This window comes from Pleuronectes platessa, chromosome 24 (assembly GCF_947347685.1).
Source record: "Pleuronectes platessa chromosome 24, fPlePla1.1, whole genome shotgun sequence".
Taxonomy (NCBI): Eukaryota; Metazoa; Chordata; class Actinopteri; order Pleuronectiformes; family Pleuronectidae; genus Pleuronectes; species Pleuronectes platessa.
Genome location: NC_070649.1, coordinates 598,056 through 625,000, shown reverse-complemented (window position 1 = coordinate 625,000; position 26,945 = coordinate 598,056). Strand labels below are relative to the sequence as shown.

General features: G+C 47.4%; 1 protein-coding gene across 1 annotated transcript in view; it reads left to right on the top strand.

The window, feature by feature from the left end:
• agap1 (ArfGAP with GTPase domain, ankyrin repeat and PH domain 1) overlaps window positions 1-26,945 on the top strand; it is an 87,503-nt gene that overhangs the window by 29,864 nt on the left and 30,694 nt on the right. The window contains exons 3-11 of the mRNA XM_053417092.1: window positions 4,310-4,368; window positions 4,449-4,536; window positions 7,345-7,430; window positions 7,825-7,966; window positions 8,512-8,646; window positions 13,174-13,301; window positions 14,274-14,429; window positions 14,986-15,078; window positions 24,116-24,220. Of these exons, the coding sequence (XP_053273067.1) occupies window positions 4,310-4,368; window positions 4,449-4,536; window positions 7,345-7,430; window positions 7,825-7,966; window positions 8,512-8,646; window positions 13,174-13,301; window positions 14,274-14,429; window positions 14,986-15,078; window positions 24,116-24,220 (992 nt within the window). The remainder of the gene's footprint in view (window positions 1-4,309; window positions 4,369-4,448; window positions 4,537-7,344; window positions 7,431-7,824; window positions 7,967-8,511; window positions 8,647-13,173; window positions 13,302-14,273; window positions 14,430-14,985; window positions 15,079-24,115; window positions 24,221-26,945) is intronic.

Below are 26,945 nucleotides of genomic sequence, written 5' to 3'. Positions count from 1 at the left end.
GACTTCTCTTTTCACACCTTTGACAACTTGTACAAACACAAAGATTCTAATGACGGACATTAAGCTTTAACAGCGAGAAGGAAAATAAAGTTAGAGCCTCGAGTGAATCCATTAAATCACTAACGAGGCAAAAACAACCAAACTTCTGTTTCCTGCTTTGTCAGTTTGAGAATTAACGTCAACGAAGAAGTTTCATTCGCCAAATTAACAGTTTATTGACATAATAAACGTCTGGAGTAAAAACCACAACTCATCCAAGTAATGAAATATTATAATATAAAACACCCATCGGAATGTTTCCAGTTGAAATAATACATTAGGACTTACTCATCACTTCATTTACATGTGATGTGGTTATATCTTTGTATACAGACATTAACTTTATATTCTTTATTTTCCTCGTCAATTATATTTACTGCACAGAAACATTAAACTTCTCACAATCAACAATCACATGAATTTAGCCTTTTTGAGTTTTAATGGTTCCATCTGGTCTTTCCTGCCTCCAGGTCTGATTCTCATCTGAGGCTCCAGCGTGAATTCAAAATGAATCTCAGTCGGTTGTGACTCAGAGAAGAAGAATTCAACCACGTCGCTGTGTTTGGTCATGTGATCGTTTCCTCAGTGTAAACACAGATTCAGTCAAACAGGCTTTGAACCTGAAGGTTTGTTGACGTTTGTTCGAGTGATGTCATCGACGACCTGAATCAACACCTTGTTTATTAGTTATCATTTTCTGTCCCTCCACTTTCTTCTGAACCATTCTGAAGATATTTTACTTTTTTAATACGTAAATATTCGGTTTCATTTTATTTTGAAAGAACAGGAGCTGAAGCCTTCTCATCAACCTAAGAACTTCCAGAATAAAAGTCCACATGTTTAAAACATGAGTATTTCAACATACTACACGTTTGAAGCAGGAGACGGAACCGTGAGGAAATGAAACTTTCATTTGCATCCTTTCATCTTCTTTCATCTTCTTTCATCCCTCACTTCCCTTTCTCTCCTTTCCCCACATTTCTGTTCCTCCTGTGTCATTTACCCACAATGCTCGGGTGCAGCAGCACGCTGTTTCTCAGGGTTTGAACCTGATGGAACTTGAACGCAGTCTCCAGCTCAGACCTCATTACATCAGGTTGTGGGTCCTTGTTGTCGTGCGTGTGCATGTGAGCGTGTGTGTCGTCCAGCTGCCTTCACATAAACACACACTCTTTGTGCGACCACAGAAGAACACAAACATGTCAGTGAAGTATTTGGAGGCTGTTGTAACAGGAGGATGAGGACAGGGGGCGTTTGATTTCATCACCACCACGTCTTCAGGTCCTCAGTTTTCACATCAGGGCAGTTTAAAAGACTTTTGTTGTTCATATCTTTTTGTTCCTGAGGATTTGATCAGATGTTTTGTTCAGTTGAACATATTTAAATGTGTGTTTGTGGAAACGGAGGCTGAAGCTCGTCTGGTGACGAACACAGAACCAGTTCCTCTGAGGAAGAACCACACACAGAAGCCAAAGAGACGCTTTACTTTGAAGGCCTCCTCCTCCTCCTCCTCCTCTTGTCTTCCTCGCCTCCCGAGTTCTCTCGTTGGCACCGGGGGATGAAATGATGGAGGGATGGATGGAGGAGTGTTTTCACTCCCATGACGCTCGCTCTCATTTCCATGTTTTTGTCCCAGAGCGATGAAGAAGTGGAAGAGCTCCTCTTCTCCATCTTCTACCATCTGTTCCTGTTCTCCTCCCTGCCCTGGATTCCTCTCTCTCTTTATTCTTCCTCTCCATCCCTCACTCTCTCTCGAGTGAATCTTCTTCTCTCCTCCGTCCACGATGTGAAGTCTTTTCACCTTTGACGTCCTGGTTTGTGATCACCTCCATCTTCCTGTCGTCCTCCTCCTCCTTCAGAATAAAGACAACAACACGAGCTGTGTGTGATAGTGTGTGTGTGTGTGTGTGTGTGTGTGTGTGTGTGAGAGTTGACTGAGTTCAGACGTGTCGCCCACATGTTCCCAGATGTTTTCTTTTCTCCGGTGCTGACTCGTCACAGTTTGGTCCAATCAGCGTTTCTGTGACGCTCAGCAAATCGCTGACTCAGCTTCATGTTGGAGCTGCAGCAACACGCGTGTTCCATTTGAGTGATGATCTGAACTCACACGTCACATGACCATTCACACACTGGTCATGTGACCTAAACAGGAAGTAGATTGTCTTCTCTGAGGGGAACTATAGCATCAGGGATGAGTTTTAAAGAGTGCTGGTGGAACCTCCCTCTAAACCTGTATTACCAGTCTGGTTAAACCGTCGACCAGCGGCTGATGCCAGGGGCTCGGACTGGGAACCAGCTTATAGGGAAACCGGAGGGGCCCTGAAAACAGGAAGCAGCTGGATCAACATCCTGCCTGGCAGAGAGGGAGGGGCCAGCCCCCGACAACAGGCCCACGTTTGTAAAACCCTCAACAATGTCCCCCTGTGTTGGTCCCCGGCCAATAGGGACGCTCCGCTGGATTCTTTCCAGACAGATACCAACTCACACACATACCCACAAACACACACACAAACACACACACATGTATTTATGGTAGAAAACAGCAACAAACCCGTTGTATCATATCAACAGACTGATCTTTCTGCCAGTTGTTGTATTTTCAATGTGAACGTGATCAGATGGGACTCAGACGTCACAGGTTTGAGTCCCGGCCTTGTGTGTGAATCTCTATGTGTCTGAAGATGGAGGAGCTGTAGGTCCTGATGGGTCAATGGAAAGTGGAGCAGCCTCTTCTGGCCTCAGGCTTCACCAGAAGGCTTTTGTTTCTCCAGTTATGTTTCAGTTGTCCTCAATATTTTTAAATCAACCACCGTCTCTTCTAGAACTGTGTCAAGATGTCAAACTTAATCTCAGAGACATTTTATGATTTGTCTCTGACGTCTTCGTCTTCTACGTGTCCGGCTCCTCTTCTTCATCCTGAGATGTTTGTGTTCTTCCAGCTTCACGTCCGTCACGTGTTAGAAACCTCATCAACACGTCCACTCGCTCACTGGGAAGCTTCCACACATTGTCCTGCTGGTTCCTCACATGGACTCACTCTGACATTAGAACATGTGAGGAACATGTGAGGAACACGTGTGTGGTTCTCTGCAGGACGATGCACCAGGACAAAGCAGATAGGAGAATTTAGTTTCTTCTGTCAGGTGGCTCAGGGCTTTGAGCTCTTCCCTCCTCCCCCCCCCCCCCCCTCTGGTGGACAGACATGGCTCCAGTGTTCGGGCTGACACAGATTGCTGCTGATGAATTAGTAACCAGGGGCTGAGGGCTCTGAGTGGATGTGGCCCACTGGCCTACTTACTGCAGGGAGCGGCAGGGTCAGCCGTGGGATGGACGTGAGCTGTTCACTGGTCCTGGATCAGACTGCGGTCGTCTCAGAGGCTGCGTCTGATTGGCCGAGGAGACGCTGGTTCCTAGTTGTCGTTTAGCGGGTTCTACTCGTCACTGGTGATTAAGTTAAAGAGAAAAGTTTTTTACTTGGAACAGGTTTGTTTCTAGAGGTGCTGCTGAATCCATGAGAACGTTCAGACGTGAGGATGTTTCTGTCTTGATGGTGTGTCTGTGTGTGTCTGGGTGTGTGTGTGTGTCTGCGCCTGCGTGAGTCTCTGGACAGAAGGATGACCCCTCCCTGATAACACTGACACACTATCACACTTCAATAACACACACTTTGATGGTCTGAACAAAAGATGACAGTAACTGTGTGTGTGGGAGGAAGATCATTTCTCCTCTCCTTTCCCATGACCTCTCTGCTCTGGATCTTAAAACAAACACACACTCAGAAAGTTTCTTCATTGGAACCACTTCATGTTGTTGTGACCTCGTCTGTGAAGAGTTCCTCTGAAGCAGATTATTAAACCTCTCACTGGTTCTCCTGTCAGACTGTGACCCCTGACCCTGAGACCTTGAATCTGTCAATCAACTGAGGAGGCGTGTTCTCAGGACAACTTGAATTCAGCATCACAAGTTGTCAACTTCCGATCTGCAGTTGTGTCTTCATCAGTCAAACCTGAAGATTATTATTTTTTAAAGCATTGACCATCGTCTTCCTGCTTTGTTCATCTCTTCCTCATCAACCTCATGTCCTCCTCTTCCTCCTCCTTGTCTGTTTCCTCCTCCTGGTCCTCCTCCTTCCTCCTCCTCCTCACAGTGTACTCTCTAGTCATGTCTGGTTGCATTGAGCAGGTTGATGTTAGCTGTTGACCCACTGACCACAGAGTGTGTCCTCTCAGCTCCACAGCTCCAGCTGAAGGTTCTTGTCTCTGTGTTGCAGATGCGTTTGTGAACAGTCAGGAGTGGACGCTGAGTCGAGCCGTCCCCGAGCTGAAAGTGGTGAGTTCCACAGATCCAGTCTCTAACATCTGGACACATGTGTTAACATCCACCATTAACCCACTGCTGCTCCCCTGCAGGGCATTGTGGGTAACCTGGCCAGTGGCAAGTCTGCACTGGTGCACAGGTACCTGACGGGGACCTACGTCCAGGAGGAGTCGCCTGAAGGTAAGAACATTACCCCCCCCCGGATCTGTTCATTCAAAGGTTCCACGTCATCGTTCTCCTGACAAACAGATTTATTCTCCGACTCGTCTTAGGAGAGAAAAACAGATTACGTCACTTTTATAAAACTGTAGTAATAATAACCTGGATTAAAATAAGACGTGGACAGTCTCCGTGTCCTGGACGCAGCCGCCCGTCCTCTTTACTGTGGCTCCTCCACACAAACACACATGTGACCAGAGGAGCAGAAGGAGGAGGCGCACCAGCAGCTCCAGACCCCCCCCCCACACCCACTCAGGAGAATCTGTCTTCAGTGAGACGAGTGGAGATTGGACGTGTTGGAGACAAAGTGGACTTCTAGATGTTTGGTCTCTACCTGCAGCTCAGGACCACTTGAATAATACATCATATAATATTTTATCAAATACAAATATCAAGAGTCAGTTTATATCTCCTCGCTGTAGGTTTATACTATATGTTCAAACCTGCTCATACTGTACGTTATAGTGGCCTGCAGTGATGACCACGCGCCTCATGTAATATTAAAGCCCCCCCACACATTCTGCCGTCCCCCAGGCGAAGACCTTCTCCTGCTCAACTCCTCGTTCCTTTAATATTTCACCAGCAGAGCTTCTCTTCTCCAGAGAAACATAAAGAACTGGAATGAATCAAATAAACCTGAGAAAACCCAGAAGGAAGACAGATCCTAAATGTTCAGCGGTGTCGTTGCTCTCCTCACGGCGCCCCCTGGGGGTCAGTGTTAGAAGCTCCTCAGCTCTGCCAGCAGCAGCAGACGAGTGGGAGCTAAACAACGGCTCAGTCGTCTCTGATGTGAAGCCCTGGCTCCGCCGCCCGAGGAGGAAGTGGTGGTTCCACGCCAGAGGAGTAAAAAAAACCTCTTTGAACCGTTGCATAACCACGAGAAGTGAAAGGAGGAGAAGGGAAGAAAAGAGGAGAAGAAGAAAGGAGGAGGGAAGCTGATGTGTTGTTTGGAAATTCCTCACATCTAAAAATATGCTCCAGCCCCGTTTCCCAGTGCGTCTGATTGGGAGCTGAGTCGGTGGCTACTGGAGCGGCGGCACGACCACGAAGCCACAAACCAGAACTATTCTGATCCCGGGGGGCGGAGCCTCGGACCCGGCGCCGCCGCCAACAGGCTGAGAGGAGAAACTCAGAGAGGAGCTGGAGAGAGAAACACAACTTCTAATGTTTCACTGAGGATCATAAAATCAGCTGATGAGTCAAGTGACGGATCAATCATCTTTAAAGAAGATTATTATCTATGATCACAGATGAACCGTTCCTTTGGTCATTAATAGATGAGAAAGAGAATTAAATTAACTTTATACTTTGATATATAAGCTGGAGTTTGAGTGAACATGTTGGTCCTGTGTGGTTTCACTGTCCTCTTCCTCCTCTTCCTCCTCTCCCCCTCTCCTCCTCTCCCCCTCTCCCTCCTCCTCTCCTCCTCTTCCTCTCTCCCTTCTCTCCCTCCTCTTCCTCCTCTTCCTCCTCTCCCTTCTCTTCCTCCTCTCCCTCCTGTTCCTCCTCTCCTCCTCTCCCCCTCTCCCTCCTCCTCTCCCTCCTCTTCCTCTCTCCCTCCTCTCCCTTCTCTTCCTCCTCTCCTCCTCTCCCCCTCTCCCCCTCTCCCCCTCTCCCTCCCCCTCTCCCTCCTCCTCTCCCTCCTCTTCCTCTCCCTCCTCTTCCTCCTCTCCCTCCTCTTCCTCCTCTCCTCCTCTCTCCCTCCACTCCCTCCTCTTCCTCCTCTCCCTCCACTCCTCCCTCCTCCTCTCTCCCTCCACTCCCTCCTCTTCCTCCTCTCCCTCCACTCCTCCCTCCTCTCCCTCCTCTCCCTTCTCTCCCTCCTCTCCCTCCTCTCCCTCCTCTTCCTCTCTTGGTTCTCTGGGGTCTTGATCTTGCTCTGGTTGTTGGTTTGAATCCTCGTATTAACTTTGGCTGCATCTTGTTTTGTTGCTTTTTGTTTCCTCTCTTCTTTCTGGGCTGCTCTTTAAAACTAGCTGACGTGGACGCAGGTAACTATTCTCTCTCTCTCTCTTTCTCTTCCTCCTCCGTTCATCCCTCCCTCCATTAACCTTCTGGTTTTCACAGCAGCTGCTCGACGACAGGTCGGGTTCAGAGTTTCGTCTCCTCACAGGGAATCACGTGTCTTTATTAGTTTTCATTCAAAGAATCACAGCTCAGTGTGTCACAGAATATTTTCATTAGAATATTAGTTTTATATGTATACACACACAGGGACACTTGATTGATTCAATTTGTATTTTAATGATTGAACTTAAAAATACTGAAAACACAAGTTAAAGACACAAGAATAAAAGCGTTCTTCAGGAAATGAATGTGGACGTTTTTCGTCATCGTACGATAAATCATAAAACCAGCTGATCCATAAGTTCCATCTCCTGGTGGCGTTCAGCTGAACCCTCGTCTTCCTCTTCGATGAAGATGAGTGAAGTGTAAACAAACGACCCTCACGGCTCCTGAAGGTCGTTCTGAGTCTGAACCCGATCAACTGTCCTTCATGTGTCGTAGTTTTATTTTGAAATGTTGATTCACTTCCTGTCATATCCTGCTGTCAACAACACGTCATCATCTGCGTAGAGAAGAATATTAACGTCTGTCCTCATGGTGATTCTCTTTAGTTTCTCATCTGTCATCCTGATGAATCATTTTATTCTCTTTCAACTCGTGATGATTTATTAGTATTTAGTTAAATTCATATTTAATCCTTCATGAATCAGTGAATCAGTGAAGCTCGACTCGTCTCCTCTGACGTCTGCTGGTTTTCCTCAGGAGGTCGTTTTAAGAAGGAGATCGTGGTCGACGGTCAGAGTCACCTGCTGCTGATCCGAGATGAAGGGGGCCCCCCGGAGCCTCAGGTGAGAACTGCACTCACGAGGATTCTGCAATCTGTCATTAAATACCAATGATTCAGGTTTTATATATACACATCGTTTATTTAAACAAATCAACCTTATTTTAAAAAAAAATTCTTTAAAAAACCTCATCTGATTTATAATCTTTCAGTGAAATGATGATTTTCATTTCTTCTGTGAGTCTTTATTTTATGTTCGTGACAGAATGTGGGTCAAGGTGTTTTTCCTCAAACTGACCAAATGGATTTTTATAAAGTGACCGAGTCTAGACAGAAAACAGATGAATAATTCACCGGCTCTTCACTTCCCTACTTCTCTTCCTCCTCTTTCTCGTCTTCCTCGTCTGTTGCTCTGCTGAGTCGGTTGTTCATGAAGTTTTTAAATATCTTCTGCACAGTTTGCGTTGTGGGTCGATGCCGTGATCTTCGTCTTCAGTCTGGAGGACGAGACCAGCTTCCAGACGGTTTATCACTACTTCAGCCGCCTGGCCAGCTACAGGAACACCAGCGACCTGCCACTGGTGCTGGTCGGCACGCAAGGTCCGACACACACACACACACACACACACACACACACGCACACACACACACACACACACACACACACACACACACACACACACACAGAATAAGTACAGGAACACATACTCTTACTCACACACAGGGAAACGGTTATCTCTACAGCTCTGCCACCATCTAGTGGTGTTGTGTCATAATCACAGACTGATATGAAGCCTGATTCTGCAGCGTTCATCTTTTTCTGCAGTGGGGGGGGGTCTAAAAGGTGTTCAGTGTTGTGGCCCCCTGCTGGTGATTCCTCGTGGTCCTTGAAGGGCCAAGGACCAGAGAGAGAAACACTAGATATCCTGCATCAGCTCCCATCGACCAGCAGAGGGCGCCATAGTGTTACTTTCATCTGTTTCAGTAGGAAACAGATACATTCAAATACATGTTTATTCTTTTATTCAATTTAAGAATATATATATATAATGTTTGAGATGCTGGAGGAATCCAAACCCTGTAAAACAAATCCCTCTGTGTGAAGAAGTGATTCATCGTCTCCTCTCTTCTCCTCCTGGTCTCAGACGCCATCAGCTCGGCGAACCCCCGAGTCATCGACGACGGCCGCGCCCGCAAACTCTCCAACGACCTGAAGCGCTGCACCTACTACGAGACCTGCGCCACCTACGGGCTGAACGTGGAGCGCGTCTTCCAGGACGGTAAGAGTCCCTGAACCTGGTCTGGGGTCAGGAGGAGTCCGGTCCTCTGGGAAGGTCACGCTGTCGTCTCCCCCCCCCCCCCACCGCTCGGCCATCAGCCACTCGCACGCTTTTAATCACTCGTCAATTACACACTCAATGGACCCGCTCGGCTATTTAGCTCCAACCGGACAGCAATTACATTTTATCATGGCGAGGGAGGGAGGGAGGGAGGGAGGGAGGAGGAAGAGGAAGAGGAGGAAGGATACGAGTTGAGGAGGAAGGAGAATTTGAACGTGTCTGTCCTCAGATCGAGTCTCTGGCTGACCTTGAACTTGATTTAACCACCTGGGTCTGCCAGTCGGGTGGAGTTAGGACAGTTTAAACCATCATTTATCTTTTACTTTATTTTCTATTTTAATATCGGGATTTAATCAGTTATTAAAATGTTTAATTCCATCGACGTACGATAGTTCTCTTCTCTAGTTTCACCTGGAATCAGTTTCAAGGTGATGAAGATAAAAGATGATGACATGAGGTCAAAGGTCAACAGGAGGTGGTAGAGTCTGTGACCATCGTGGCTCTTGATTTGACAGTGACTGTTAAGGTCAGAGGTCAACGGCAGATTCTTGTTGAAAAGTTTGTTTCAACTGGATCTGACACATGAAGTGAACGTGTTTGTCCTGCAGGGGGCAGCACAGGGGCAGAAAGCAGCTGTGAACAAATGTGACAGTTTGTGTAAATATCAGTGGAAGAAGAGGAAGAGTAGTGTGTGTGTCTCTGTGTGTGTCTGTGTGTGTGTGTCTGGCAGCAGATCATAAACTCTCGGCCCAGGAGGAAACTTTCACACTAAACGCTGCCTTATTATCCTCTAATGAGTCCACTGTGTGTGTCTGTGTGTGTGTGTCTGTGTGCGTTCTTCTCGTTATCACAAATTAATCCGTTTTTTAATCATCCAGCAGAACGATGAGTTTAATGTTTTCTGTCGACGCTTGAAACCCGACAGCAGCCTGCAGCTGTGTGTGTCTGTGTGTGTTTGTGTGTGTTTCTGATTGTGCGTCTTCATTTATTTATGCCATGTTATTATTAGTGTAGATGTGTTTGTGTTTGAGCATTAAAAAATCGATTTCTGCTCCAGTACAACAGTTACTGTTGTATATCAATATTTAATATTTACTCATATTGATCAATTAATACAAATTCATATTAATTGACTGATTAAAATAATTAAGCTTCAACATCTGTAAGAAATTAATAATCTGAGAATCAACTTCCTGCTGTTTGTACTGTGAACAGGGACATTGATTATTTATCTAATTATTTCATGTTTATTCTTTACATCCACGAGGGTTAGAAAATAACTCACTATTTTTAATATAAGAATTAATTTCATGTTTGTTAAACCCTCACACTGTGTGTGTGTGTGTGTGTGTGTGTGTGTGTGTGTGTGTGTGTGTGTGTGTGTGTGTGTGTGTGTGTGTGTGTGTGTGTGTGTGTGTGTGTGTGTGTGTGTGTGTGAGAGACATGTAATTAGTTGAATGGGAAGTGAAGCCTCGTCCAGTCGGGGGGGAGTGACCTCTGTGTGTGTGTGGAGGGGGGGGGGGGGGGGGGACAGTGCTGGGTTCCCTCGTCCATCAGAGCACTAATTTAATTAGCCTAATTACACTGACACGATCCCCCCCCCCCCCCCCCACACACACACACACACACACACACACCTTCTCCTCTTGTTTCTGATTTGTGTTTCACTGACTCGACCTCTCACACAATGAATGTTCAAACAGACGGAAAATATCTAATTCAACAATAATAAGAAAAAACTAATAAATAAAAACTGAAACAATTTTGTTCATATTCACATTTAATCCTGACGTTTCTCTGATTGGCCACTAGATGGCAGCGTGAGACCTGAACACCACAGTTATAAATAAAACCAGTTGTTGAGATTATTATGATCACAATAATTGTATTAATATTATTTAGATTAATTATTTTATTCTGCAGCTGCTGTTAAGATAAAATTAACCTCATTAGTACAAAAACATGAGATTAGTTAAAAAGCTTAAAGACAAACAGCAAATATATAAAATCAGAACAATACTAAGAATACAATTATTTAAGGAAAATTTAATTCACTAAGACTTGTGGGTATTTATATAATTTGCGTAATTAAGAAAAACAAATTTCTACAAAAGTTGTTTCTATTAATTCTTTACAGCTTCTTTTTAAACATTTCCTTTGTGTTGAAACTGTCGATCGTCACATGATCGTCTTGTTGTAGAAATATAAAATAAATGATTTACTCCTCGTTAAAGAAAGTGAACAATTTAAATCCTGTTAATGTTCTTTAATGCAGATCAACCCAGTGATTTCAGTTCTCTCTTCAACACGTCTGGTTCAAATTGGTTCTGTAGTTTTTTCATAATTCTGCTAAAAAAACAAAAAAGATAATTTCTCTGATGATAAATTGAGTTTGACCAGTTTGTGTGTTTGAGTCCCAGAAGAATCTGAAACCTCATGAAGCTCCGACGTGAAGCCTCAGAGGTTGAAACCTGTGGTTTGTTTTGAGAGGATAAAGAAACCTTGTGATGAAGTGACTCTTCAGTTTGACTCTCCGGTGGAGCCCCCCCCCCCCCCTTTATGCCTCACCCCGTGCGGCCCCGTCATAAATCTGATTGGCCGACTCGGTTCCATTAGACCAAGTGGCAGCTTCTCAGAGCAGAACTGAGATTGATGGACAAAGTTAAATTGCATTAACCGAGCAGTTTAAATATTTAGCGCGGCCTTATCATAACTGTTCTTAACACTTAAAGTAAAATACAACCTGCCGGACGCCGACATGTCTGTGAGCGGCTCGTTCCCGCTCGGCCTCCGAGGCGCGTTCGATTCCGGCCCTCAAGGAGTTAAGACTTTAGTGACTCCATTATCTCTGTTCCAATAAACACAGGCCTCTTTCCCTCGCTCGCAGATGAAACCATTGTTTTAATTGGGCTCGTTAAAGCCCCCGGCTTCGTTAATGAGGAGCCAGTCGTAAACATTTACCTCCAGGTGACACGTCGCCCAGCCAAGGGCAGGGGGGGGGGGTTCAGAGCCGGAGCCTCGAGGAACGAAAACACCGTGAACAGAAGAATCACATCCTCAGTTTAACGTCTTCCACGAGTTCGTCTACACAACAAGCGTTTTCCTTCAGTGACGATGAACAGACACACACACACAATGCTGTGCAACAACACAAACTATTAATTCATAAAGTTCACACAGACGTGGTTTCATCACATTTACGTTTTCTCCATCACGTCTCTGATCGATATCTGCTCGTTAGCGTCAGAGACAAAGTGACGCAAAGGCTGCTGGGAAGGTTTCTGCAGACAGCAGCAGGAAACTAGTTCCAACAGGAAGTGTCCCTGACAGAGCAGCAGGTGGAGACCCAACCCGGAGCTAACACACCTCCTCACGTGCTGATGCTCTGCTGCTGACGCTGGACACACGAAACCAAGATGGAGGACGGAGTCACTTCCTGTCACGGGAAACAGTTGAACTTCATCAGTGGGATAATGCTGAGCTCGGCCGCCCTCATCCTCCTCATTCTGTGATTCCTCTGTCCTGACGACGCCCACAGACACACACACAGACAGACACACACACACACAGACACACACACACATCGATCAGCGGCAGTGCTTATTCTCCCATCATTAGACTGAAGGGGAGGAGGGAGTCGGATCAGGAGCTAAAAGGTCCAAGTCAATCAATGCTGGGACTTAACCCCCCCCCCCCCCCCACACACACACACACAATCCCCCCCCCCCTTATGAGCAGCCAATCAGAGGACGGGATGTTCACACGGGCTCTATTTGTATTGATCGACACTCTCTGGATGATTTGATGCAGATTTAAACAATCAGAAAACCTCAGTAGAAAAGATGTGAAGAGGAAACAGAAGAATTAAATCCAGAGTTCTGTCTCAGAACTGAAAGTGAAACATTTGATCTGTTTTCTTTCTGTGATTAAACGCTCCGGCTGTAAAATGATGATTCTTCACTTTTCAGACACTTAAAGAATAAAAGTCTCTCGGTGCAGAATCACTGCTCAATAAAACCTGAGCTGCACGTCCACGGCTTTATGTCTTTGTTTGAGAAGCTGTCTGAAGAGCTGCACTGTGGCTCTGCAGCCTAGAGGGGGCGCTCCTTACACCTGACCTGTGCTCATAGTTTGTGACTAAAGAAAACACTTAATACAATGAACAATTCTTAAATATTGATGTTTTTAATGTTTTCTTTTGTGTCAAAAATCTAAAATGTCTAATCCACTTCGTATGAATGAAGAAAACCAGGAAATATAAATTGAATTATGGTTTAATCAACGATCACGTAATAAAATGTGATCTATAGCAAATAATTGTAGTTTCTGTTTGACAAAAAATCTCAAATACTTTAACCTGAGCAACTGTGACATTGGTGTTAAATTACATAATTTATCATTAAAGTATTAATTTTCATTGAGTTTTAACTGAAGGTGATTAAACATGTGACTGGTTGTGTGTCTCAGTGGCTCAGAAGATCTCGGCCACGAGGAAGAAGCAGCAGTTATCCATCGGGCCGTGCAAGTCGCTGCCCAACTCCCCGAGCCACTCGTCCGTCTGCGCCCCGCAGGTGACGGCCGTCCACATCCCGCAGGTCAGAGGACACACACACACACACACACACACACAGAGACACACACACACACAAACACACAGAGACACAAACACACACACACACACACAAACACACACACCTCCCTTTACAATAACGTGTACAATTTAATATTTTTCAGGAATATTCATTTTGACGCTCTTTAATATTTAAAGTCTCCATGAAGATTGTTTTTATAGATAATTAATAAAAGTGACCTGAGCTTCAGAGAAACTCAGATTTATTTGTCTCATGTTGAAACAAACCTCGTTTTCATTTGTCCTAAAAACAGATTAATGTGGTTTTATGTGACGTCAGTTAATATACTTACATTTAAATTCAGTCAAATTACCTAATTCATAAAGTCACAGTTTTTTCTGGAGTTTTAACTTTTCAACCCACTGAGCTCAGACTGGTCGAGATTATTAATTTTACAATCTCGTGTTTCCTCTGTCAGAATAAACTCTGACTTTTGTTTTGTATTTTCTAACGTTAACAGACTTGTGTACTGACTTCAGGTCAACACACAGATATACACACACACACACACAGACACACACTCTCTCTCTCTCCCCCTGTGCGAGGCCCTTAAGTTCGATCCTCATCCTTCAATCCTCCATCGATTTCTCATTAAAAAGCCATCGCTCAGCGTCGTGTCCCCCGAGAGCAAGAGAGCCGTGTTTATCTCCACCGCCTCCACAGAGCAGCTCATCTTCATCTTCATCATCTTCATCATCTTCAGCTGATTACTGCCAAGTGTCGCTCGCTCGCCCGGCGCTCTGGAAACTCTTTCCACTGATGAGACGTTCCAGGAAACTTCTCTGCTCCGGAGCCAGACACACTCACACACAATATAAACAAACAAAGAGCTTGTGTGACTCCATTTTGAATTGACGGTCTTTTATTGTGACATGTGATGTGAACTTCCTGTTTGTTGTGAAGCTGTTGGTTGTTGACTCGTGTGTGTCCCTGCAGACGAGTAATGGCGGCGGCAGCCTGAGCGACTACTCGTCCTCGGTGCCGTCGACTCCCAGCACGAGTCAGAAGGAGCTGCGCATCGACGTGCCGCAGGCCGCCAACACGCCCACGCCCGTCAGGAAGCAGTCCAAGCGCCGCTCCAACCTCTTCACCGTGAGTCCACCGCCACTCTGAGGGAACCGTCTGGACCTGATCCACATCCTGGTCCCGATACTCACTTCAGTGCTAATCCACATTCTGATCTTGATCCTGAAATCACACAATGTGAACAGAACATCGGGAGAATCTCATTAAAAGATCCTGAACCAGATCCTGATTCTAATCCTGATCCAGATCCAGATTCTAATCCCAGTTTAGATCCAGATCCTGGTCCTTATACTCACTTCAGTGCTAATCCAGATTCTGATCTTGATTCTGAAATCACACAATGTGACCAGAACATTGAGAATCTCAGTAAAAGATCCTGAACCAGATCCTGATTCTGATCCCAGTTCAGATCCAGATACTTTAACTGATCCTGATTCATACATATTTTACTGAATTACTTAGAATGTGGATAAAACCGAAACAAACAAAACACACAAATAATCAGTGAATTGAAAACATGATGAGCTGCTGCTGATGATGATGATGATGATGATGATGCTGCTGATGATGATGATGATGATGCTGATGATGGTGATGATGAAGGTCTGCCTCTCCTCCACAGTCGAGGAAGGCCAACGAGCCGGACAAGGACAAGAAAGGCCTGGAGGCCCGGGCGGACAGCATCGGCAGCGGGCGAGCCATCCCCATCAAACAGGTGAGAGAGACACTTCCTGTCTGTCCGCCCGCTCGCTCGCCCGCTCTCTCTCTGTGCGTTTGATGCCCCGGCCTTGATTAACAGTGAAATCACACACTTGACATCAATTAGAGCGAGGGGCTCTCCCGGGTCCTCCAACCACATCATTAGGAGACGAGAGAGGGAAGGGATTTCACTGTCCGTCTCCTCTCTCTCTTTACTCCCCCTCCTCCCTCTGCTCGTCCACTTCACGTCCTCTTCACGTCCTCTTCATGTCCTCTTCACGTCCTCTGCTCGTCCTCTTCATGTCCTCTTCACGTCCTCTTCACGTCCTCTTCATGTCCTCTTCATGTCCTCTTCGGCTCTCTTTCAAAGCTGCTTCCTCTCCTCTTGTCTTCCTCCTCACCAGCGCTTTGATCACAGCGACGGCTGCAGTGTTTGAGAGGAGCAAAGGAAGAAGAGGGATGAAGGGGAGGGCGAGCAAAGAGAGGGAGAGCGCCACCGTCCACACACACACACACACACACACACACAGACTCCTGCTGCGATGGCGAGCACCTGAATTGGCTCCTAATCTGTGGAAAACAAGCTCCGCTCTTGTCGGAGCAGCGGGGGGGGGAATCAGGCAATTAGTGAGCACTAATCGTCGCCTCTTGTGTCGACGCCGCGGCCTCGTTTGTAAACTGTTAATGAACAAATCACATCTGTGATTAGGGGCCAGCTCGCCAGGAGAGCGTGGGCGAGAGACACAGTGACACAGTGACAGAGCAGGAGAGAGAGAGAGGGAGGCAGAGCAGATCCTAATTGCTGCTGAACGCCATCGTGTGTGAATCGCTTCAGACACACTTCTTCTTCTGTGGTGGTGATGCAGCGGTGGAGCTCGGGGGGCGGAGTCAGGCTCTGTTAATTCAGCGTGAGGAGCCGGACGAGTCGTCATCAGGTCGTTAATCATCTCTAAAATTAAAATGTTCCTGCTTCATCAGGCTCCACTCTGAAGACCCGTCCTTCACTCAACAGGAAACAGTTTGTGAAGTTTAAGATACACACACGTGAGTGTGGCAGGAAGGGGAGGAGCTAGTTATCTATTCAAGCTGTGATGAAACGAGGTGAAATCACTAACTTCACTAGTTTCTCCTCAAATCCTGAAAAAAAACCTGCTCAACAAAATCCCTGCTGATCCCAGTCAAGCTCATAAAGGCAGACACGTAGTTAGCCTGGCCGACACACACATTACACACACACACACAGACACACACACAGACTCACACGGGAGCAGAATAGAGCGGAAGCGGCAGCGCTGTGAGGCTCAGCCTCCTCCTGTTGTCTCTTTGGAAGTGGAAGTTAATTGATTTGATGGTTCCCTGTGGTCGCTCTCTCCTCGTCTCTCTGTCGACTCCTCGTGACCACGACGGCTCGGCTCACCGCAGACCTGCTGCCTAATTACACTGTGTGTGTGTCTGTGTGTGTGTCTGACTCTGTGTGTGTGTGTGTCTGTGTGTTTAACAAGGACTGTGTGTGGGTTAAAAAAAGAGATCACACTTCACATTCAAGGTTCAACTGCCTTTTCCCTATTAACGCTCCATTTACACCCTCCTGTGTGTGTCTGTGTGTCTGTGTGTGTGTGTCTCTGTGTGTGTGTGTCGTTGCTCTGCCTCTTTAACGTACTGAATGGATTATTATCTTATGATCATGTAGAAACAGAATGAATGTTTCTGTGACTGCAGGAAACAGATTCTCCTCGTGTTAGAATCATCCTCAGGTTTAAATCATTCAAATGTAAAGATGGTTTAACATTAATGCAGCTGGTTGACTCACTAATGAGTGTGAATCAGCTCACAGCGTGTTTTCAAAATGAGCTGTCCAACACAATCACTTCAACATTATTTACATGTTGACATCAAACTCTTGTGTCTTTGAGTCGTCTTGTGTGTCTGTGGCTGTGTATTGTGTCTTTGCAGTTGATTGTAGAGCTGCTCTCTCACACACACTCAGATGTTGTTGAGAGAAGTGTGCAGTTGTGTTTACATGGATCAGTCGTTAAAACAACACATTCGACACATGATGAAAAACAAAGTGATCCAGTTCCGTCAGCGCGGTGAGGAGCCGACGCCCCCGGCCACAAGCCCCTCCTCCTCGTCAACCTGTCGTCATTAGCGTTAGCATCGTAGCTCGGAGGAGGAGGCGCCGGGACGCCGGCCTAACGCGCTCCGACATCTGCCACAGAGATTAGCAGAGTCGGGTTCCACGTCCTCCAGTCACTGGGACACGTCCTCCAGTCACTGGGACACGTCCTCCAGTCACTGGGACACGTCCTCCAGTCACTGGGACACGTCCACAGAGCTTAGAGCTCCCAGTCCTACCAGGATATAAATATGAAGAAAAGACTTTCTGTTAATTAGATTTTAATGGTGGCTCTGGGCTTCTTCTTCTTCATGTCTTCTACCTGTGTGTGGGTGTGTGGGTGTGTGGGTGTGTGTGTGTGTGTGGGGGTGTGGGTGCGTGTGTGTGTGTGTGTACCTGGTTGTCTAACCCACTTGTTGGCTCGTCACTCGTCCTGATCTCATTACAGCATCTCTCGAGCTGAAGGAGGTTCTCTTCTTCTTCTTCTTCTTCTTCTTCTTCTTCTTCTTCTTCTTCTTCTTCTTTTTCTTCTTCTTCTTCTTCTTGAGGAAGAGGAACGCCTTCGTCCGGCGCTCATTAAAACCCAGGTTGTCTGTGAGGAGAAGCAGGAGAGTGTCTGTGGAGCGTCTGTGGATTTCCACACAGGAACATGAGCTCACTGACAACCTGAGGTCCCAGCTCCACTTTGTGCTGTGGACTCAATCAGCTTTAATTCAGTGTTTCAGATCCTGTTGATCAGAACTGACTCAGTTTATCTCCAGCACCTGAACCAGGAAACACATGTGGAGTGGAAGCTCAACCGTCCTGCTGAGAGGCAGAGGAGCCGGCACCTCTCCTCTTCCTCTCCTCCTCCTCCTCCTCCTCCTCCTCCTCCTCCTCTTCCTCGTCTGGCGGATGCGTCCAGCTTTGTTTACCGAGGCTGTTGACGGCGCAGGGCTCCTCCGACATCTGCTCCACGACGCTAATTAGCCGATAATTACCGGAGAGAGAGGCAGAGCTCTCCTGTGCCTCCGTCAGGCGGCTGACCGAGGAGCTCTGAAAACCAACAGGCTGACAAATTAATATCCTCCGACATGGCAGCCGAGCCGCTGAGACCCCCCCCCCCCCCCACACACACACACAGACACACACAGACACACACACACAGACACACACACTGTGAGGTGCTGGTGACCTCTCAGCTGCAGCCGCTCAGTCGAGTTCAACACGAGAACATGAAACTGTCACCAACACATCAGAGAATCTGACCTGAAGTCAGTTTAACGTCCACACGTTAGAAGTTTACATTTATTTATTAGAGGAAGAAAGATGAGACGACTAATTGTTAAGACTCAGAAGAAACAAATTAAAGGAGAAGAACGTCTTCTTCAAGTAGAGACTGGTCTGATGTGGATCAGTTCAGTTTATATCAGAATATTACATATTATTATAATATCATGTTTCCTTCAAGTCGAGTCCAAATTCATCCAGAACCAGATCAGAACCTTTCTTCTTTCCAGTTTCCACAGTTTAACCAGAGAAGTTAAAACTTTGCTCTGGGGTTTGAAATAGTCTCCTCACTCGTCTCCTCACTCGTCTCCTCACTCGTCTCCTCACTCGTCTCCTCACTTGTCTCCTCACTTCTCTCCTCACTCGTCTCCTCACTCGTCTCCTCACTCTCTGCTGCTGCTTAGTGTTAATCGAGTCTCTGACCTCTGACCTCTTGCTGTAATTGAATATTTAGTCAGTGACTCTCACACAAGTCTTAAACCTCCTCCTCCTCCTCCTCCTCCTCTGAGGAGCAGATTACTGTCGAGGTTGTAATTGCCTCTCCGGGTCACAGACGAGCTCGGTGGTTCTGACATGTCTACTCGTCCCCCCCCCCCCCCCCCCCCCCCTCCCCCTCGGCGCCGGGCGTTTGGTAAGGAGTTAAATTGGATGGTTAATTCGGGTGTTATTTACCCTGTAATTCATTAGTGTGTCCGTCCCCCCCCCCTCCCCATTGGCAGCGGGCAGGCTGTAATTTCACGCTTCGCAATAAAAGATGTCTCATAATCTGCTTCATTTAGCAGCCAAAGAATTTAATGAAATTAACTGCAGCCCTAATTAAGACGGTGAATATTAAAGACCTGCTATCAAGGCTTTAACGAGGGCGACACCATCCGCCCTCCGCCGGTTCGGGGGAACATCATTTCCCGGGAAAGGTTGTCACCGCTCGGAGCCATTTTGGCCATGATGACATTTTTGTCATGCACACTAACCCCTGGAAATGAGGTTTTTCGGTGGTGGTGGTGGGGGGGGGGGGTCGAGGGTTGTCTCTCGCTTTTTAGTTTGAGAAATAATTAAAACAAGGAACACAGGCGTCAATCAAAGACCGTTTTAGATCGTGCTCATTACGCCGCGGTCTCCACGGAGCGCTGCACGGCTGCTGTGTGGAGCGGGGGGGTGACTGTGAGGAAGTGTCCCCGTGGTCACTTTGTTGTCTCACGTCACATGTGTGCGTTTGTGTGCGTTTGTGTTGTGATGATAAACCGGTCAAAGCCAGCTGACCGAGCGTCTCACTGCGGAAGACGATGTCCCTCACTTCCTGTCTCTGGGCGAGGTGTCTTATCCTCTAATGAATGGAGACTGCTGAAGTAAGGTTTGGATAATTGAGTTTCTAATTAATTACCCAGAACTCTTATCAGATAAATCAGAGGCTCCTCAGCCCCCCTCTTCTTCTCTGGTGTTTTATTTGATGTGGTCGGCGTCCTGCCCCCCCGGCCTGCCCTTCGATGACCTTGTCCCTGAGACGGACGCTGACGAGCGTCTTGATGTCCTCTCGTGTTCCTCTCGACTGGTTCTGTTCTCACATCGGGCGACAAATTAGATTTTAAGAAAACACTCGCTGATAAAACTGGATTCAAACGTTCATTTGAACTATGATCATTTTCTAGCTATACGCCCTGTGCCTGTAGGGGGCGCTGTTCAGGCGGTTGAAACGTGATTTGTTTTATTGATACAAACTGAAGCAGAAACATTTGTTCACTTGTAGAAAAATGTTTAGAAAGTTCAGATGTTGCTTTGTAGTTTCTTGAACGTGATTCTCCTTCTTCATTGGGTTTATTGGGGGGTGGCACCATCATCAGGCCGGCTCCTCCTCCTCCTCCTCCTCCTCCTCCTCCTCCTCCTCTGGAGATAACTCGTGACTTCCCAGCGTTCGATCCCGTGATGTTTACCTGCAGTGGTCGCCCCGCTTTGTGTTTCCGTGTTGTCGTCTCCTCGCCCCCGATCGGGACTCGACACAACCCTCCCCCCTGTGTCTGTGGGGATGATGGATGATCTCTGCTCAGCCTGGATCAGATGGTCGCCACGATAGCAGCGGGATCGTCCGGCTTCTCTGTGGCTCGCCGTCACCCCCCCGCCCGGCTGTCTGCAGGGGGTGACACCTCTAATCTAACCTCCTGCTCTCGGGGGACGTTAAAGAACAAAAGGGCCGAGGCTCATCCTGTTGTCTGGAGGCCCCCCCCCCCTGTATCTGCTCCGTGATTCGCTGTCAGTGTGTTGAAGAGGCCGCGGGAGAGTCCATTGTCTGAGGCAGAGGGGTGATGGAGTGATTAGAGTCTCTGTGGTCACATCCACACAAAGAGAGTTCTGCTGGTGAAGAGTTGATTTCAGGATTTATTTCCTCACCTGTCGTCTGAGAAGAGAAAAGTCGTCCATTCCAAACCGAACCGGTTTGTGCGTCTGGATGATTCAGGGCCGCGTTCCATCCTGAGCCTCGGGTACCAGCCCCCCCCACGGCTCCGCGGCTAACGAATGACCTCATCGCGTCTCCCTGCAGCGCCGACCTTTTCTTAACGATACTTCACGAGTCTCTGAGTGAAGAGGGACGGTGTCCGCAGGAGCTGCCACTTCCTCCTCCACTTCCTCCTCCACTTCCTTCATCTGCTTCCTTCACATAAACCCTACCTGGCCTCCTTCCTTCCTTCATTTGCTTCCTTCACATAAACCCTACCTGGCCTCCTTCCTTCCTTCTTTTGCTTCCTTCCTTCCTTCATTTGATTCCTTCACATAAACCCTTCCTGGCCTCCTTCCTTCCTTCTTTTGCTGCCTTCCTTCCTTCATTCGATTCCTTCACATAAACCCTCCTGGCCTCCTTCCTTCCTTCTATTGCTGCCTTCCTTCCTTCATTGGCTTCCTTTCTTAACTCTTTCCTTCCATCTTTGATCACTTGCTTCCTCCATTCCTTTCTTCCTTGCTTCCATCCCTACTTATTTCCTTCCTTTGCTCTCTTTGCCTCCCTCCCTCCTTCCTTCCTTCCTTCCTTCCTTCCCTCCTTCCTTCCTTCCTTCCTTCCTTCCTTCCCTTGCTTCCTCTCCTCAGGAACAGAACATGGCCTTTTCCTGACTCTCAGTTTTGTCGTTAACCTCTCTAACGCCCTTGGACGTTTTTCAGATGCCTAACAAATGACTTCATTCCCCCCCCCCCTCGAGCTAGCGACCTTTTCCGAAGCACTACCCACGATCCTTCAGCGGGGGGGGGGGGGGGGGGCGGAGCAGAGCCTGGGTACAGCAGAGGAGTATATGTGAGGATGTATTTATCTCTCCACATCTATTTTCCCATGTGGAGACCTTGTGAGCTGTCATGGCTGCCGCCCCCCCCACCCCTCGCCCCCCCCGCTGAAGGTAAAATAAGAGGCGCCGTGTGTCCCGCTGCCCGGGGGGGGGGGGGGGGGGGGGGTGATGATGAAAGATATTACCCATCAGGAGGCGTTCAATTAGCCTCTCCCCGGTGCTGATCACTTGTCACGGTCAGGATGGATGAGCAGAATTAATCTGACGTCTCGCTCCCAAAAATCACGTTCAGCCGCAGAAGTGAAGAAATATTGGTTCAGACCTGGAGAGAGGGAGGCTCGACTTCCTGTCCCCTCGTCTCTGCCTCCTTCACCTCCTTCACCTCCTCTCACCTCCTTCTTCTCCTCACCTCTCAAACCATTTAATTCAAATACACAGAACTATCTGTCTGAGGTTCAGAGAATAAACCCATCTCAGTTATTGGTTCTTGGATCCATCGGTCAGTTCTCAGAACAGATTCTGTTGAACAGGACGAGTCAGGATCTACAGGAAGTGATCAGGGATCTGGATCTAGTGGATCTAGATCTGGGATAGAGTTTCAGAGTGAACAGTTGGATAAGTTGTGATTGATCTGTGTGACGTCAGCTTCATCAGTGTTTGATGAGAGTTGATCAGATCTCCTCTGTAAACATGTTGCTGCTCGTTCACTAACAGGCAGCGGACGATCAGCTGCTCTGACAGCTGCACGGTGCCGGCAGCTTCACTACAGAGCACACACACACACACCACACACACACACACACACACACACACACACACACACACACATCATCAACATGAGCTCAGATTTAATCATTACAACATCACGGAGGAAGCTGCAGAAGTCAAACTCCATCTCTATTTTATTAAAGAATTATTTTATATAATGTATTGATTGTTTGTCGGGAAATTTTATTTAGATAAAAATATTTAAGTTGTATATTAATATAACATATTTTAAATGTATTTGAAATCTTACTCAACCACATAATTATTTAGAGTTTTAACTGAAGGCCCGGCCCCCTGGTGGCCCCCTGGTGGCCCCCTGGCAGCCCGGCCCCAGTTGGCCCCCTGGTGGCCCCTGGCGGCCCGGCCCCCTGGTTGCCCCTGATGGCCCCAGTTGGCCCCCTGGTGGCCCCTCAGCATTATGGGGCCCCTCCTCACTGAGGTATTTGAGTCGTTCCTCTTTGTTTCACGCCGTCTCGTCTTCACGCCACCACGGGGCTCCTCCCACCACGGGGCTCCTCCCACTTCCTCTGTCACTCTGCAGCGATCCTCCCTGTCGTCATGTCAACGCACATTACAGCCCAACGTGCCGGCGGCGGGGGGGTCACCCCCCCCGCCGTGTCCCAGCAGCACCGAGCACCTTAATGAAAGCTGAGCGGTCAGGGCGGCAGAGAGCAGGCTTCTGTCCATCAGCGCCCCCCCCCCCCCCGCCACTGGACTCTATTAATATCCTCTGTCGGAGTGTTAATGTTGTCGAGCTCCAGTGAAGTGACACGCGTGGCAGCGCCGCTGTAATTGCTAATCAGTGGACAGTTTTATCCCCCATCTCCCCCCCCACCGCGCTCGCTCTCTCTCTCTCTCTCTCTCTCCTCTTTTTGATCCTTCTCTCTCTCTCCCTGGTTTCGATCGCTCTCTCCCTGACCTTCTTGCTCTCTCTCTCTTTCTCTCACCTAATGAATCCGGCTCAAATGAAGTGTGGGCGGCGAGCGGGCGGGCGAGCGGTCGCTCGGCCTAAACGGGTCAGTCAGCCGCAGCTGATGTGCGTAGGAGAGAGAGAGAGCAGAGAAGTCACACAATTAAATAACTGATTATTTCCCTCCATCTTCTCTCGCTGCTCTAAGTCCAGCTCCTCTCGGCGCGCTGTGAGTCTCCAAGTGAAAGTGTTGTTGTGTTGTTGTGTGAACTCTGGTGAAGTTGTTGTTGTGTGAACTCTGGTGAAGTTGTTGTTGTGTGAACTCTGGTGAAGTTGTTGTTGTGTGAACTCTGGTGTCATCGCTCTCCTGCGTTCAGCTCGTTAGCGTCGCTCTGCCGACTCCGAGTCACTGAGTCCGATGTGCACAACGAGCACGAGAAGCAGAAGAGACACAAACTCAGGGAGCGACCACGTGTTGGTCTGTGGCATCGACTTCCTGTAGGTTCAGGGTTTTCAGAATAAAAGCATCTGGTGGAGACCAAACACTGAGATAACAGAGAGGCGGGGATAACCTCCGTCACATGACCCTCACCACGCTGGTCATGTGATGTTAACAGGAAGTAGCCTCCTCTGCAGTAGGTCGTCAGGAGTCCACCTACAACAACACGGAGGTGATGAAGTGTGTGAGTTGTGTTGAACATGTTGTTTGTCGTTGTGTTTTCAGGGCATGTTGCTGAAGAGAAGCGGAAAAACCCTCAACAAGGAGTGGAAGAAGAAGTACGTGACACTGTGTGACAACGGACTGCTCACCTACCACCCCAGCCTGCACGTAAGAGACACACACACACACACACAAACACACACACAGTCGTTACAAACCCTATTAAACCGCAGTGCCAGGCTGCTCTGACCTCATCTATCTGCAGCTCTTTATCTTTATCTCCCTCCTGTGTGTATGTTTCCACAAACTGCTTGTCTATAACACACACACACACACACACACACACACTCACTCTGGTGATGACTTGTGTATTAATTAGTGCTCGTCATCTGTTTGCCCACGCTGGCATTGATGATGTGAATATCAGCTGTAATGTCTCTGCTAATTGTCCCGGCTCTCTGCCCTGTTGGCACAACACCCTGCCCCGACACAGCTTTATTATCACACACACACACACACAGACACACACTCTGACGTCTGTATCAGATCAATGTCACCACAGATTTCCTCCACACGATGGTCCTGGAAATTTAGATCATTAAACATATTTTTCCCAATAATCAGATTCAATCTCCAGATTTACTCTGGTTCATCAAACTGAAGTCCTGTCGATCAGATCTGGAATCAGTGGAGCATGAACGACTGGTTAGGATAAATACAACCTGGAGGCTCAGTGGGTTGTCTTGTTTTGTTCCGTCCCTCTGAGCAAGGCACCCCAGCAGCCAGGAGTTGTGGGTTTGATTCCCCGTGGAGCCGCCGCCCGCCTGAGACGTCTCCTCACTTTGAAGTGCACACGTCCGTCAGCGATTAGAGCAGCTGATGCAGTAAATTAGTGTTAAAACTCATCACTTAACACATCAACACACACTCGAGTACAAACACACACAAACCCCCTCCAGCACCGAAACGCCAGGTTTTCCTGAGCGGCGTGCGTCTGCAGCTCGGGCGTCAATTAGCGTGTTTGCGGAGGCTAATCGAATGAAACTCAATCAGCGCCGCTAATTGCCCGACTATGTGCAAAGAAATCACATTAATGCCGCTAATTAAGTGGATGGCAATAGATGCCCCCTAATTGGCAAGAAAAGTCTCGTCTACAGAGAAGTGGACGAGTTTCAGGCCAAAAACAGGAGAGAGAGTAATTAATGTCCTGTTGTGGTGGAGAGAGAGAGCGACAAACAGGAAGTGAACGGTTCTGATGTTCCTGTGGGAGCATCTTCAACTACCCCCCCCCCCCCCCAAATGATACACTATTAATATTATTATTATTTCATCAGTTGTTAAATTGCAGGGATTTATTAAATCACGTTTAACTAACACATCCTTTGAGAACTGAGCCATTTAGTGACATGACAGCAATGTTACATAAAGATATTTAAACTGTTAAATAAATTAGATTAATTCAAATTAATCATTCAACACATTTAAAAACATCAAGTTAAAATAACACCTTTTTTTTACAGCTATTTATTTAAAATCTCCACAACAATAATTTAACAAAACAGCTTCAGGCGTTTCCTTCTAGTTCTTATTGTAGAAAAATGAAAACACTCTAAAGTGTCAATTATTTTTTATATTGACAGATTGACAGATAAATCAAATCCACTGAAATCAGTAAACATTCTAATGTTACACATTTTTAATAGCTGAACTCTATCTGGACGTCGCGTCTCCAGGAGAAGTGTTAGATCTATAAGGTTTCGACTCCATCTTTTCTCCATCTCTCCTCTTCTCCTCCTCCTCCTCCTCCTCCTCTCCTCCTCCTCCTCCTCCTCCTCCTCCTCTTTAAGCAGCCATCATGTTTCAGACCAGCTCGCTCTGTATGGATTCTTGTTTCCCTGCGTGTCAGCACGATTCTGCTTCCTGTTCATTTTTCTCCCTGACGACAAGTGAACACAACACAGACACACACATTAACATACAAACATACGCACACTTAAACACACTTCATGTCTTTGACGTTGTAATCTGATAAATGCAGATACATGTTGTGTTACACACACACACAGACACACACACACCACCTGCTGTGTGTGTGTTTGGTCTCCTCCCTCCTGGACGGAGCTGCGCGTCCAGAGCGATCGGCCGACGATGAAAGCTCTGCGATGCAAATGGAGACTCAATTACTGTGGTCAATCTGTCGGAGGTGTGTGAGAGAGAGTGTGTCTGTGTGTGTGTGTGTTCCTGTGTGTGTTCCTGTGTGTGTTCCTGTGTGTGTGTGTGGAGGGTTTACCCAGCGGGCCCCTGGCTCGAGGGCTCTCCGGTGGCTTGTTAAGACGCCGTCGAGAGCACTTGGCTTTGAATTGGCCTTTTGTCAGCTGAGCTGCCAGAGGGAGGCGGAGTGAGTGTGTGTGTGTGTGTGTGAGAGTGTGGGTGTTCAGGCTCTTCTTCTATTTCTGTGAGGACCAGTTTGAGTTTTGAAGCTGTTTTCCAAGTGGACGTCTTCATCTTCTACGTGTCCGGCTCCTCTTCTTCATCCTGAGATGTTTGGGTCCAGTTTCACGTCACGTGTTAGAAACCTCATCCACTCGTCCACTCGCTCACTGGGAAGCTTCCACACATTGTCCTGCTGGTTCCTCACATGGACTCACTCTGACATGTTACACACATTCTACCAGGAGGCTGCAGGAGAAGATCCAGAACATGTCCAGAGACACTGACTCAGACGTTTGTTCTCACAGACAGAACATGTGAGGAACATGTGAGGAACATGTGAGGAACATGTCAGGACTTCTGCTCCAGTGAAGACGTCACAGATATAATGAGTCTAAAACTTTAAAGACAAAAATCCCATCCTAAGTTTAGGAGATAATGTGTCCGGTGTCTAAAACGTCTT